This window comes from Rhamphochromis sp. 'chilingali' (assembly GCF_963969265.1).
Source record: "Rhamphochromis sp. 'chilingali' genome assembly, chromosome: 15".
NCBI lineage: Eukaryota > Metazoa > Chordata > Actinopteri > Cichliformes > Cichlidae > Rhamphochromis > Rhamphochromis sp. 'chilingali'.
In genome coordinates, this window is record NC_137942.1 from 1572851 (window position 1) to 1588402 (window position 15552).

At 45.8% G+C, this 15552-nt stretch overlaps 2 protein-coding genes across 2 annotated transcripts in view; both read right to left on the bottom strand.

Moving 5' to 3' along the window:
- doc2a (double C2-like domains, alpha) overlaps positions 1-3768 on the bottom strand; it is an 82227-nt gene extending 78459 nt beyond the window's left edge. The window contains exon 1 of the mRNA XM_080905677.1: positions 3684-3768. The gene's annotated coding sequence lies outside the window, so the exon portion shown is untranslated. The remainder of the gene's footprint in view (positions 1-3683) is intronic.
- Positions 3769-10223: 6455 nt separating this feature from the next.
- On the bottom strand, positions 10224-12095 carry nupr1b (nuclear protein 1b). Its single transcript, XM_080905706.1, has 3 exons — positions 11905-12095; positions 11691-11826; positions 10224-10473 (listed from the first exon to the last, which is right to left on the bottom strand). The coding sequence occupies exons 1-2, from the start codon at positions 11999-12001 to the stop codon at positions 11699-11701; spliced, it is 225 nt and encodes a 74-aa protein (XP_080761832.1). The 5' UTR covers positions 12002-12095; the 3' UTR covers positions 10224-10473; positions 11691-11698.
- Positions 12096-15552: the final 3457 nt, after the last annotated feature.

Consider the following 15552-nt stretch of genomic DNA (forward strand, 5'->3'; position numbering starts at 1 on the left):
TCTTCCTGTTGTTTTTCTTTCCCACTGTCACCAAGTGCTTGCATGTTAGACATCCGACGGCGCTGTTTGCACAACGCAGCAGGTATAAAATCGTCTTTGGTCCTCAGTGAAGCCACATCGGGGTTCGTCTGAGCTCTTACGTGTTTGCATTGCGATGTGTAACACGTGCGCTGCTTAGTCTTTCCCGCTCGCTGCAGTTTATTTGTGCAGATGTGGCGTGTAACTCGAGGCAACCACAGCTGTGAGGGGAGTGGTCTCAGTCCTGTTCCCAGTGACTGTTTATGGTGAGGCAACCAAAGAACCTTCCTGAACTCAGATATGCTTTGCATTCTGGGATGCAGGAGGATCCTCCATGTTGTCGACCAAACAAACAAACAAGGCACCTGCTTCCTCCGTCACACGGGTGTAGAGGCCAGCCAGCGACTCCTGGAAACCTCTGGAAGAGTGTCTGATATCACAGTCCGATACCAAGCACTGATATTTTTAACGTGTGCAGGGGAGAGCAGCGTGTCATAATTTGAGGTGAATGACCATCAGTATACTAAATCTGCATACATGACCACTAAATGATGTGATTGCTGTTCTTCACTGTTACAAATGCACCGTTCACAGGTTTTCACGTGCTTTGAACCTACTGGAGTCCTGAATGAGAGACGTGTGGGTCAGCTTCTGCTCTTCAAATAAAAATGGACCTGACAGTTTTTATTTTCACACACTTTCATAGATGGAGCTCCAGGTTAGGATTCCAGCTCAAACGACACACTGGTGTCAGAGGGCTGAATGTTTTATTGGACTGTGTGAATATAGTCTGCTGAAGAACCAGCATGATGACCGATAACATTTACTGAAGCATCGCTGTTATCGTCATCAGTTACCTGGAGATTCTTTACCTCTCTGAAAGAACTGCCTGTGACCTCTGACCTCTGAGCTGCAGGTCTGAGTCTTGTCACAGTCGAGTTTTGCTTCATGTACGCCATCAAATATCTCCATGTGAAGCTGCTCGCTGTCACTCGCTGCAGCCTACCTGCAGTCAGGGGGAGGAGCTTCTTTCTGATGAGCAACACAGTGAAACTAAAATATCGTTCCCATCGTGGTAGTATCGATTCAACACCAATACCTGTGTCAGTACTCTCAATGTTTGTGTCAACACTCCCCACCCCAAATCTGCCGATGCTTGTAAACTTGAAACAGTCCTGCAGAGAAACACCAGCAACCATATGAGCGCACGCTTTCAGAATAAGAATCAGAATCAGAATCAGAATCAGAAAGGGTTTTATTGCCAAATGTTGAGCAGGTTTACAACATTAGGAAATTGCTGCGGTGCTTCAGTGCAAACATACTGTCATAAATTACGCTTAAATAGACATGAAAAAATTAAAATAAGAATAATAATTAAAGTGCTAAGTAGATAGATATATACATGATATATACATGAGTGCAGGTGGTGATCAGTGCAAACATGGAATGATGCAGTGACACAGCGTAGGGTCATGTGTTAGTGGCGGGGACAGTCATGTGGTTATTGTTGATGAGTCCAACAGCAGAGGGGAAGAAACTGTTCTTATGGCGAGAGGTTCTGGTGCGAATGGACCGGAGCCTCCTGCCTGAGGGGAGCAGGTCAAACAGACTGTGTCCAGGGTGAGAAGGGTCAGCTGAGATCCGGGCTGCACGCCGCAGTGTCCTGGAGGTGTACAGGTCCTGCAGAGATGGGAGTCTGCAGCCAATCACCTTCTCAGCAGAGCGCACAACACGCTGCAGTCTCTGTTTGTCCCTGATAGTGGCTCCAGCGTACCACACGGTGATGGAGGAGGTGAGGATGGACTCGATGATTGCGGTGTAGAATTGCATCATCGTCCGTGTTGGCAGGTTGAATTTCTTCAGCTGCCTCAGGAAGTACATCCTCTGCTGGGCTTTCTTAATGACGGAGGTGATGGTGGGCTCCCACTTCAGGTCATGGGTGATGGTGGTACCCAGGAAGCGGAATGAGTCCACAGAGGTGATGGGGGTGTCAGTCAGGATGATGGGGGGGAGTGGGGCTGTGTGCTTCCTGAAGTCCACAATAATCTCCACTGTCTTCTGGGCATTCAGCACCAGGTTGTTGTGGTCTTGGTGACCCTTTTAACCCCATACGCTCAGTCTGTGTGACCTCAGCCCGCTGAGTGTTTACAGTGCTGCATCGTGGTTCACTCGCAGTTAGCTTTGAGCTTTCTTTGTGGACAAGAAACGAAACCACAGAAAAAAGCTGACAAACTCAAAGGATTCAGACCAGAGTAAACGATCTGGAGCTGAGAATGTTCTCTCTGAAGGCGGGACCAGAACAAACACACGCATGAACATCCTTTGAGTTTAAATTCGTCTTTCAAACAAAGTCTAATTTTCTAGCACTGACGACGCCGAGTGTTTGGCACACGAAAAAGAGTTTGTGCCTTTTTATTTTTACAAACCTTCAAGCGGAGCTTTTTTCCTCTCGTGCTCTGATCATCGTCATTATGCACGAGTCAGCGCGTGTCAGTGTGCGTTTGTGAGCGTTCGATGTTCGGGGATCGTCGCGTTCCACTAAGACCAAAGTCAGCTCAGTGCTTTCGTGGGGAGTCGCTGCGCGGTGAACTTAACATTTCTTAACGTCTTATCATTAGCAGCCATAATGACTTCTGTGAAGACCTGCAGGCTGCACTGTGGACGAGATTAACTGCAGACTCACTCACTGCTGCTCCAGTCTCAGGGCGGGAACATTTTACTCAGAATAACCTCTTTATGATGCTTTTCCTTTTCTTTAGCAAATATTTATGTGTCAGTGTCAGATATTCACAACTGAGGTGAAAAATGACGTGACCCAGACGCTCAGGCCTTTGCTGGGGTCACTGTTACCACTGCAGGCCACGGCGAGATCATTTAACACATTTTATACAGGAAGACATTTCAAAGCACTTTTTAAAAACAGCAAATCATTCAAATGCAAATGAGAAGAATCCGAGGAAAACAAATAGACGTATAAGATACAGAGAAGACGACGCGATTACTGGAAGTGGAAACAGGTTTAAACCTGATCATTTGGAAGCTGCAGTAGATTAAAAGCTGCGAAGAGAAACTGACTTTGCTTTTTTAAACTGTGTAAATCAGATGTAAATAAATGATCGTAGCTGGGATTAAATGGCTCCAGCAGATATTTAGGATGTTTTCACAGATGAGGAGAACAGGAACGCTTCTTCTGAACAAAACGAGGGCCTCGGATGGCCGGCCAGCTCAGACGCGTCCTCTGAAAGTCAATCTACCGTTAACAGCACAGACACTCAAAGTCCTCAGTGATCATCTGCAGAGATGCAGCTCTGCTAAGGACTGCTTGGTTTCCCTCTTATCTGTTCTTTTATCTGTGCTGTTCCCCAAGGATCAGTACGAGTTCCTGCTTAGTTTCTGTTGTCACCACAAACAGAACATTCCCGTGGCTTCGGGCTACATTTGGAGAGAGAGCTGTGTTTGTGTTTGTGCGTCTAACCACACCTTAGCCTGCCTAACCCTTGCACATATCCTTGGGCAAGACACTAACCCCAAGTTGCTGATGCATCCATCAGAGTGTGACTGTTGGAAAGCACTTACAGAGAAAGAGCAAACGTTCTTGTGTGAATGAGCAGAAAAGCGCTGGATGAGAACCGGTGTGTTTACGTCTGTTCCCTTCGTTCACTTACCTGTTGCGGTGGAGGAGATGGTGTTCCTGCCTGTGTGGATTTGTTCTTGCTTGATGAGTTTGTAAATGGTTATCTTGCCCCAACCAGCACCACACTTCCTCCTGTAACGCTGCATCTTCGTGTAGCAGCGAGCGTATGCAGCACTGCACACCTCCAATCTAATCCCTGAAAGCAGCTACATCAGGTGTGATAGCAGCGTGTAGGTGGTGCAAGCAAAAACAGGTCATAACAATGTTTTTATTTTTGAAATGAAACCTACATATTTGACGAGTGGTTGAGGAATTCATCCTTCCTTCCTTCCTTCCTCTCCTCCATCCCGCCTTTTCCTTTTCATTCCTCATATTCCTTCGTTTGCTGCTTTTTCTTTTTACCTTTTCTCTTCTTTCTTTTTTGTTCTTTCTCCATTCTTTGCCTCCTTCCTTCCATCTTTTCTTCATTTCCTTTCTTAGGTTCCTTTACTTCCTCCTTTCTTTCTTTTCTTTTACTTTCTTCCCTCCTTTGTTAACAGCAGCTGCCTCAGAGCTTCGTGCTGAATGTGCCGCAGCTGTAACAGGACATAAACTCTGCAGACAGTTCACGTATGTTACGTGTTCTTGTAGCCAAACTGTAACATTAAAGTTCATTTGTGTTCAGCTCCCTCTGCCCGCCTGCTCGCGTCCTCTCTCCCGAATACGGTTTCATTCGTATAACAGGAAGCGGCCCAGTCGATATTTGTGACCCGCAGGCCGCCGGGAACGAGAAAACAATATCTGCAGGGCGACCTTTCCCTCGCGCCCGCTGTTCCCTGTAATAAAACCAGCAGCTCACACAGCAGATACCATCGGCAGCAGGAAGTTCGATCTGGGCTGATTTCATTCAGCTCTCCGCATCCTCATCACCGCCTGAGTCTCCATCACGTCTGAAAGCGTGTTTATCTCCGTCAGCCTCGATATGAGACTCGTTATGATGCGAAGACGGACTCCTCGCCAGTCGATGTGTTTTGTTTTCATTTCACTGTATGACACAGGTTTATAGATTTTTGTGCTTTAGTCCGACCTCTCTGACCTTTAACCGCTGTTAACCTGCTGTCCACAAACATGGAGGCCAGATTAGTAACCAGGACTGAACCTTTAGTACTCAGCCTCGACCTGAATGTTCCTGCGTGTCACTGTGGGGCAAAAAGAGGATGAAATTGTAACGAAGCTGGAAGTTTACTTAACAGGCTTTATACACCCAAACAGATACATTTATATAAACATAACGTAGAAATAATCAGATTTCAACAAAGGAAATTTACTTTATTGGTTATGTTTCAGTTTATATCATGAATATTTTCTTTAATGGTTCAATATTTGATAAACGTTTGTCCCCAATACACAAAATGTGTCCCAACTTTACAGAAACTCCATGAAATGTCTGATTTGCGTACATACATGCAGAACATGTGGTGCACGAGTGACGGTCGAGGGCAGACGTGGACGGCGTCCTGACTCATCACAGCTGAGCCCTCAAACGCGCTCTGGTTCCAAAAAAACTTCAGTCGGTCCTCACAAACATGGACATGAAAGCTTACACCCCCACTTACACAATATCATATTACCCACTCATAACAGACGAATGATCTCTGTCTCTTTGGCAATCCTCAGGACCAGTTGCTAGGCAACCAGGGGAGTTTCTAAGAGCACTGGTATCTCCTCTGCAGAGGGGGAGGTGATGGGGGAGGCGTGTGTGTGCGATAGTGGTACAGAAACACTGATCTGGATGTTGAATGGTGAGGCTGGTTATGTAAGCGTGTATAAATATTCCTGATCCCTGTTTCCACATCAGAGCCAAATCCTGCAGGTGTGCGGGGGATCCGATCCGTCCTGCTCCCCGCTCGTCCAGCAGCAGCAGATTTTTCCAGCAGCATCGCTTACAACGGTGGTGGAGCCAAACAGGAAGTCAGGATTAAGCAGAAATAGACCGTTTAGTTGGCCCGTTCGCACCGCACGAGCTGATCCTGTCTCACTAAATGCTCGGGATCTGGTTTCCCGGCAGCAGGAGGCCCATGACGGCTCCGGACTGAAGGTCATGATCTGCAAACAGGTGAGATGGTTCAGGTGTGCTGCGCGTCAGCCCGTGGACTGAAAAACCCTCAAATCCCTCAGCTGATCAGAGCGGCAGGGTTCACGCTGTGACAGGCAGACGATGCCAAAGTCATGAATAATACAGGAATAAATAATCCATCAAATGCATCAAAAATATAAAACATAATAATACATGCTTGGTTTTGTGAGAATCACAAATAAGACAGCTATAAATAAAAAAATATTACATTTTAAATTAAATATGAAGGTAAACTCCAAACATGCCCGTTTACGTAAATGAATGAATAAATAGATTTATCTTAACGTTTTGGTCCCTTTGATGGCATCTTGATGATACGGAGCCATTTATTTGTTCCAGCCTCTTACTGAAGAAGGCCTCCATTAAAGGGAGCAAAGTCGTTTTTCCACGGATGGGGGCAAAAATACCTAGAAATATAAATCATTTACAGGTATCTTTCCGAGACCGATAAAACGTTGGATGAGCATCCTTTAGCCTGCAGGTGTAGATTTGATGAAGCGTGTTCTGTTTTCACTCTGACACAAATCAGCCTCCAGTCTCTGAAGTTTCCACATCCTGCCCGGCGCCCGGCTAACTCCCGACTCCCTCAGCTGAGGCAAGTGAAGCCGCCGCAGAGTTGGATGTTAAATTATAGATATGACTTGTCAACTTCTTTAAACTTTGGGCCTTCAGTAGAGACTTTTATAAAAGATATATGTCGCCATGGTGACGTGACCCAGAGGTTTCTGAGTTCTGCATTTTAAAGTTTCCACAAGTTACTACTGATGCTAACATGTTTTGCTAGCAGTTAGCTGCTAGCTATCTTTGCAGACAGCTAGCAGCTAACTGCCACCTGTAGCTAACTGCCACCTGTAGGTTCCTCTAACATCCATTTTTAGTGACATCATCTGACCAACAACACAGTTAAATGCAGTCGCATGGCAGGATGCTGTAAACGAACTTCAGTCAGGAGAACAACTGAGATAATCCATCCACAATACCAGGTTATATACATATACAAACATTAAAACATGTTAGAAACACAACAGCCTTAATGAACACAGAGTAGTTTGGAACCAGGGTTCATACGTCATCACTTAAAGACCAGATACAGTCTAACAAGCTAGAATTAGCTGATAACAGCACTCCACCTTCTTGTCTAAATATGGCAAAACACTAATGTTGAAGGGTGCCTACGTGCTTCTATTATTAACAGTTTGTGCAGTTTAAAAAACAAGAGTAATAAAGGGGAACCAATCAGGAAAAAGCAGCAAATTACTCTGTATTGAGTATTGGGGTCTCTATTGAGTCCAGTTTCAGGGCTGTTAAAGAAACAAAGGTCCAGCAGAGCACAGCTGGGTTTATGCCACACATGAGATTTGTTGTTGAGATGAGGAAAAGTACAGAGTAGCGAACTCCTGTTTTTTCTGGAAAGACTTCAGATATGAAATAATAATGAAAAGTGTCTGCGGCTGTCAGCGAGGCATCTCCGCCGCTGAAGCCCTGACGGCACACACGAAAGCGCCTGTGTTCAATAAGCGTCCCGCCTCACGCCGTATCTGCGCTCACACGGAGAGAGGCGGGCAATGAACCAATCACAGCGATGGTTCAGATTCAGAGGAGAGCTGCTGCAGGTACGCGGAGCTTCACTTTAATAAACACACGGCCAGAAACATCTGCACAGCTGCAAACACACAGTCAACCTGCAGGTCACATGACCACACCCAGCTCATACCTGAAAAGCTTTTTTTAAACTGTCACCTAATCAAACTAATCAAACATTTCTTTATAAAAACAAGCAAACAACAACAACCATCGCTGTCACAGACCTGATCTCGCCAGCCAGCCAAGACTTTAGAACAAGACTGATTTGATCCTTTTATTAGGTACAAAAAATTATTGACCCAAAATGTTTCCATGAGGAAGAATAAAACAGCTTCGAGAGGGAGACCCAAACAGGTCGAGGTGATGTGGACGGTTTGTCCTGGACTCCTGAGGCTGGGCACTCAAAACAAGTTCAGCACAGTCCGGCTGCTCTGTGTTAGCTGGCCCAACAAAACTTAAACCCCAGTTGGTGATAACAGGGATCACAATGGCGAGCATAGATACGCCCACATCGCTCTCCTGCCCAGGGCCTCAGGCTATTTCTTCTGGAGTACTGAGGGGTTCCCAAGCCAGCTGAGACATACTCTCAGGTCTGCCCAGAACATCCTGAATCACCTCCACGGGCTCCATGTGGAGAGGCAGCGACTCCACACCGAGCTCCTCCTGAATGACCGGGCTCTTTACCCCCGTGTGCTTCTTTCTGAACAGTTTCATTAGTTTAAACAAAAACCCAAGAACACGATCAAATGTTAATGCAGGACATGGATGATGTCATATTTGCCTATGTCCATCATTTATATACAGTTTGTGTGCTATTAAAATTGAGAAGCTGAAGGTTACTATGCTAATTCCTAATGAAGTGCTCGCTGAGTGTAGAAACCTGTGGGATGATTTTTACTCCACATAAAAACCCAAAAGGTCGTCGGCGCATCTTTGATTGTGGGGACGTCTTTGATTGCGGGGACGTCTGAGCGTTGAGTGCGGTTTCATCACCTGCTGCTGCTCACAGCTCTGCAGCTTGTCCCGAGTTTCAGTGTGAGCTCCGCAGAGTCCGTGTTACGTAACGCTGCGCTGTTGCATAAGCTCGCATCTAAAACTGCAGCACAATAAACTTCAGTGTGATCAGACACTTTTCTCTGAGTCCTGCTCAAAGTCTGTGCTCACAGAACAACAGGGCCAGAGTCCAAGTGGAGCCAGGCAACACATCACTGTGACCTGTAAAGTCCTCACACACTTCACACATACCAGACTCTCAATGGCTGAGAGATGCTGCCCCCTGCTGGACGATCCATGCTCTCCACCAGTGTTGGTCAAGTTACTTGAAAAAGGTAATCAGTAACTAATTACTGTCCTGGTCGTTGTGTCCTTGGGCAAGACACTTTACCCTACCGCCTACTGGTGTTGGCCAGAGGGGCCGATGGTGCGATATGGCAGCCTCGCTTCTGTCAGTCTGCCCCAGGGCAGCTGTGGCTACAACTGTAGCTGCCTCCACCAGTGTGTGAATGTGAGAGTGACTGAATAGTGGCATTGTAAAGCGCTTTGGGTGCCTTGAAAAGCGCTATATAGATCCAATCCATTATTATTATTATTTAAACCTATTTTCTGCACATTCCAGCACATAAAATAAAATATTTTTTGTGTTTACACTCAGTCTTTCAAATAGATGCAAGTAAAACACAGCAGAAAATAAATAAAGTCAAAGACTCAGCGGTCCTGTTGCTCTATTTTCACTGTAAAGATGGACTGCGGTAGGCGGAGGTTTACCCTGGTGCAGGTGTGCCGCGGTCAGTGGAAGAATCCGCGAGTTTCTCTGTGAGTTTCCCATTACGTCGTAGCTACTCGGTGCTTGTTGGAAGTTTAGGGTTTTTTTCGCTGTAAAAAGAAGTTTTCTTCCCACGCACAGCGGACACTAATGTTTTTGTCACTTTTTATGGAATCAAACTCAAAGTAAGGTCAGTGCTTCCACGCTTTAAACGCTGCACGCTCATACTCTCTCCCACAATCGATATATGATCCACTGTTGATCTGCACACAGCTGTTGTCACGAACGTCCCACTCGCTTACGTCACTGTCGTGAGACATTCTCGCAAAAAAATCACGGTTTTAGTAACACAGTAACGCAGCGTTCCTACTGGAAAGTAACGGTAATCTAATTACTGTTTTTGCAATAGTAATCCCTTACTTTACTCGTTTAGTTTACAGTAGCCCCTTACTCTAACCATAACTCACTGTAACCCTGTGTGAGTGCTGCTGGTGAAGTTACATCGCTGCTACACGTTCTCAGTGTTTCCATCTTCGTGGCGTCACAATCACTTTGTTTCATCACTTTGCAGATGAGATTGACCTTTAACCTGCACATTTTCACCTCTTCACCTGCATTCAAACAGCTCTGCCTGAGGAAGTGCAGCTGGGGTTAGCCGTACCAGACTCCATTCACAAAAACAAGATTTTACCTCATAAACTGAGTTGTCTGCTTCTGCTGTGATTGGTTCGCTTTAAAACCTTTCTTGCTTCAAATGATGGCCCACCAACTGCAACGGTTATATTTAGAACATTTTCACCTGTTTACCCGTCATAAGAGATGTCCTCCCGATCCCTTAGCAGCACTCAGCAGCAGTGCATCACTCCTGTGATCTGAAAGCTTTAATTCCTGCTTTTGTCAGTGGAGTCTGGTGCTTTGTTTCAACAAGCTGTCAGAGTGTGCTTCACATTTAGAACATCCACAAAAGCTCAGACGTTGGTATTTAAACACGTTAGTGTGGCTCTGAACTTTCTAGGCTCTCTTTCCTGGCGCCTCACTACATCCATCTTTTATATACAGGCTGTGTTCTTTCACTGAGGCCTAAAAGGAAGAAACAATGAACACTCTCATTTCAGTTTAACAAGTCTTTAATCGTAAAAACAAGTTTAAAAAACATCCTTAAGAATGAGCCATTTGCCGCCACCGCAGTCTTGGTGCGCGGTCGCGGTCCAAGCGGGGACCCAGGGGCACGCCGCCTCAGGTGAGAGCTCTCTAACACCTGCGGGCCCATCGGAGCTCAGATGCTCCTGCCATCTGCACGTGTCGTTCTGTCGCCAAGGACGCCATGGTCGGTTTCCGGGATGAGCCGTCCGAGATTCCCTTTAGTGGAAAAGAAAAATATAAAATAATTAATTAAAATAAATAAACACGAGGAGTTCAAGCATCTATTTACCAACAGCAGCACCATGTGTTAAAAATCTGTTTAAAAAAAATCCAAAATTAAAATTTTCCATGTTTTTCTTCATTTACAGTTTCATTAGGTGATCTGTCAGGTACATCTACGAGTTTATCCTGTAGGATTAAATCATAATAAAGCTTAAAAATGATGTAAGAACTGTATCGGTTCTAAATGACTTGCAGTACCTGCACAGGCCACCAGGAGGACACGTAAGAAGAAAAGAGATGAGGAGGAAGGAGGAGGAGGACGACAAGGGAGAACATGAAGAAGACGAACAGGGATGTGGAAAAGAAGGAGGATGGAGAAGGCTTGGGGTGGGGCAAAGAAGGAGAGGAAGAGAGAGGAGCAGGAGGAGGAGATAAGAAGGAGGAGGATTGTAGAAGTGTACAAACTTCTACTGGAAATCTGCCCATTCAAACTATGAACCTGGTGATGACGTGCAGGAGGCGAAGGGCAGGAGTTAATAAACAGTTTTGTTCTGAGGGAATTCGTATTCTACGGGAAATATATTACATATATTTTAGCTAAAACAACAACTATGCTGTCTTTTCACACATGACGTCACTACTCCTCAACCTTAACTGTTAATTAACAGCTGGCTTTAAATTCAGCTGTTAATTAACAGTTAATTATTGTTAATAACTGTGGAGCAAGCGCAGTTTAGGAAAAGGCCTGATGTGGTACAGTATGCTGTGTTCCAAACATTCGTTTAAAAATCGACGATTTCAGATTCAGACCGATCCTCGAGCAAAGAAACCGAGAATATGGATTCAAAGTGGACCGCCTACACAGGAAACACGCTGCCTAAAATTCGGCGCACGACTCGATATAAAAATTAACTTTGGACTCTTTTCTGAGGGCTGTAAAGTCAAAGCGTGGCAGCAAAAGTGCTGCGGTAGAGGCTTAAATTCAAGTTCTGCACGCGGCGCGTCTGGCGTCACATTTGCCCAGTTCCAGCGTTCCAAACAGCCACAGACCAGACAGCGTTCAGAAATCTGCCCGTTTTGACGTGTTTATGGCCTCTGTCAGTGCAAACGGACTCATGTGAGTCAGACGCCTTTGCTCTGACTGAAACAGCATTCCTGCTTTACTTCGGCGCACAGTTACTGACACACAAACACGGTTTTCCCGGGTTTACCTCAATATTCACTCCTTGTCTTTCTTCTCGCTGTTCTGGAGCTTCTCCACGATCTTGCGCTCATGTCCTGCGGGGTTGTTTCTGTTGGTGTTGTCGCTGGCCTCCTTCTTTGTCCTGCCCTTCCGAGCCGAACCTTCTGCAACAGAAAAACTAAAGCAGTGAGTTTCCCGGGCCCGGAACACGAACCGGACCGAACCAGGACAGGTTAGCTCACCTGCGTATTTATCCGTCAGGTTATAGTACTCGTACTCGTCGTAGTACTCGTCCTCAAACTTGGTGGGCTTCATGTTTTTCACGTCGACGTGACTCATGTTTGTTTTTCCACAAGTTTGTCAGAGATCTTTGCGTCTGCGCAGTAAGCCTCTGTGTTCGCAGGTTTGTCTGTTTTTCGTCTTTCTGTGTTTATATATGAGAAGCATGCACCTCCTCCTCCTCCTCCTCCTCCTGACTCCTCCTGCAGGGCTCCTCTTTCCTCTGCACTAATGTTGCATCAGCCACAGAGCTGCATGCTCTGGATAACAAGAACACACTCTTTGTGTCAAATACACAACTTTTTGTCTCATGTTTCTACTTTTTTTTTTTAAGTCACATTCAGTATTTCTTCTCATAGCTTTAAACCTTTGTTTACATAGTTATTAGCTCTCGTTGGTTCTTACAGCTAATTCTCACTTACTTGGCTGGATACTCTTGTTTTGGTACTTTTTATATACCCACCAAGGTATCCTAACTTTCCTTCACCTGTCCTGTTTCTGAGCATGAAGCTTGTGTTATCTTCATCACATGCTGACACTCAGGTGTGCGGTGAATACCTGACACCTGTGTACGTGGTCTCTGGTCCTGTGACTCCTGTGAGACCCGACCTTGGTTCCCCCGGATGATCCCGGGTCTGTTTTCTTTGGTTATCAGCAGCTGCTGTGGTCACATGACCCTGACCTGGTTCGTGGTGTTTATCTAAAGCTGCTCCACCTGCGCTGCAGTGTGACAGCAGATCACAGCCGTCCTGCAGAAATGTTTCCATTAATGTGACCCAGACTCATCTCCAGAAGCTTCACTGTGACTCTTGGAGCCTGGCTCCTCGGTTTGTTTCCTCTCATCACTCAGAGGTCCTTTCAGACACGATCGTAACCGCTTTCACTTTTGTTTTTCATATCAGTTTAAAAACTTACTTTATTGGAAAAACGTGCAGCTAAAACTGAAGATCCAAAGCAGCATGAAAGGACCGCTGCAGTTACTTATATTAGTTAGTGATATTAGCTTTGTTTCGGTGTCCTTGTGTCCACATTTATCTAATCTGTGTGGAACAAACTCTGGACTGAGTGTCTCAGAGGAACAAACAGAAGAACGAGCGCTTTGCTCTCTGCTCGTGGTTCAGATTCAGCACATTTTTACATTTGAGCTGTAAAACACTTCAGCTCAGCACAGGTGTCGCTTTCTGTCACAGAGACACACACACACACACAGACACACAGACACACACAGACACACACACACACACACACACACACACAGACACACACAGACACACAGAGACACACAGACAGACAAACACAGACACACACAGACCCACACACAGACACACACAGACACACACACACAGACAGACACACACACACACAGACACACACAGACAAACACAGACACACACAGACACACACAGACACACAGACACACAGACACACACAGACAAACACAGACAGACACAGACACACACAGACACACACAGACAAACACAGACACACACAGACACACACAGACACACAGACACACACACACACAGACACACACAGACACACACAGACACACACACACAGACAGACACACACACACACAGACACACACAGACACACACACACAGACAGACACACACACACACAGACACACACAGACACACACACACAGACAGACACACACACACACAGACACACAGACACACTTTTGAACTTTGAATTGACCGTTCTCTTTTTTCTCTTTTTTAGATCTAAGCTCATCACACGTGTGTTTGTTCGTCGTTCGTAAGTTTGATGTTTGATGTTATAAACGTATTTTAATCTTTCCGATGATGATTTTGTGTTTTTAGCAGCAAACTGTGGACGATCACGTCTTCGTGCTGCAGACTCAGTGAAACAGGATTTGTCAGACGTCGAGCTGAAATCTCGTCATTCTGCTGAATCGGGGAAACTTTGTCTCCTCGCGTTTGACTGTTTATCTCACAGTTTGAAATATTTCATGAATAACTGACTTTTTATGAAATCAGCCTTTTATCATGTTTATGTCGCAGCTCTAAGTTACGGCTGCATGTTTGCGCGTTTTAAACCGAGTGTGTAATCTGCAGGATGTGAGCTCAGGATGTTTACTTTGCTGCAGACGTGTGCGCAGTCACATGTGCGAGGCGTGTCGCGCTGCCAGAGAACACACAGCTCGCAGATATCAGCTGATATCAGCAGGTAAACATTAACCGCAGCTGGAAACTCGCTCAGGTGTTTTCATCTTCATGAATCCTTTCACTGCACGTTACACGCACTAACACAGCTGCAAACGTTTCCTGTTAAATCTCCTGAAATTGTTTCATTTATCGATCAAAGTCCCTAAAAATCAGCAAGAAAAGCAGGAAATCTTCACCTGAGAGGCCACTGATCGTTGGACCTGCTGAGGGTTTGGGGTGTACGCGCGTCCTCTCGTGCACTGGAGTCATTTTGGTTTTGGTTTTTTTACAGCTTCTTTGAACCAGTGTTTCCAGTTTTTATCCGTCTCAAACCAGCACAGCCACCTCTGATTTACTAAAGCCGGGGCCCAAAGTTTGTGCTGACGGGTTAAATATGAAAAAACACGGATGAAAAATGTGTGGTGCAAAAGACGAACAGTGATGATTTCTAAATGCTTTATCATAGAATTCCATGTATGTAAAACAAAGAATCATTTTAAGGTGAAATGATTGAACAGTTTTAATTCAGATCTTTCAAACACCTCGAACGTTTTAGTTCTTCTGATTTTGGACGTTTGGAGTTGAAACACAAACGTCTAAACGACTCAGCTGATGTGAACATAAGCAGGTCCTGATGACATCAGTCACGCCTCATTAATCTGCTGCTGAACAGTGTTGGTCAAATGACTTGAAAATAGTAATCAGTTACTTGTTACTGATTACTTCTCCAAGAAAGTAATCCCATTACTTTACGTAGGGTGTCTTGCATTGAAATCTGCTGCAATGACCTGGTTACTGCGTTCACCAGATATCAACACGATTCCGCTCCTCACGTGTTAACCTCTTCGACATGTCAATGGCTGTGAACACAGAGAAAGTTGTAAATAACTCATGAAAGAATAAAGTTACGTTGAAACCAAGCACACCATTGTTTTTCTTGTGACATTACCAAGAAGTTTGATGTGTCACATGACCCTCTTCCTATTGAAAAAACAAAAGTTGGCGGCCGCTTATCGGGGCCTGGAGCCTGGGGCTCGCTCGGGCCCCTTCGGGGGTGGGGTGCCCCCGGCCTCTCGGCCTGGGGCTCGGTCACTCAGGCACAGCTGGCGGCCGGCGGAGCTCACGGGCGCGTCACTGCAACTCCCCCTGGCTTCTGCTCCGCGGCTGCTGGGCGAGCCCTCATCTGGGACTCTCCTCAGCTCTTACTGGAACAGTGGCGCGGCTGCCCCTCTGTTGGTCTTCCTTGGTCTCTTGTGTTCTGGGGGCCTCTGGATGTCTGGAGTTTTGATCTCCTCCATACCTGCTTCACACCCTGGAGGACGGGGCTGTGGCCCCCCCACACTCCCTAGCAGATCATTACATGGAGAAACCTTTGGAATGCAAGCGCGCTGATCCACACAGGTATGCACACATGGGTATTCACTGCTCGTAGACCCAAAT

Coding starts and splice junctions, on each gene's coding strand:
- nupr1b (XM_080905706.1), bottom strand. CDS start 12,001: ATGAGTCACGTCGACGTGAAAAACATGAAGCCCACCAAGTTTGAGGAC. Junction 11,827..11,904: donor CCTGACGGATAAATACGCAG/GTGAGCTAACCT, acceptor TTTCTGTTGCAG/AAGGTTCGGCTCGGAAGGGC.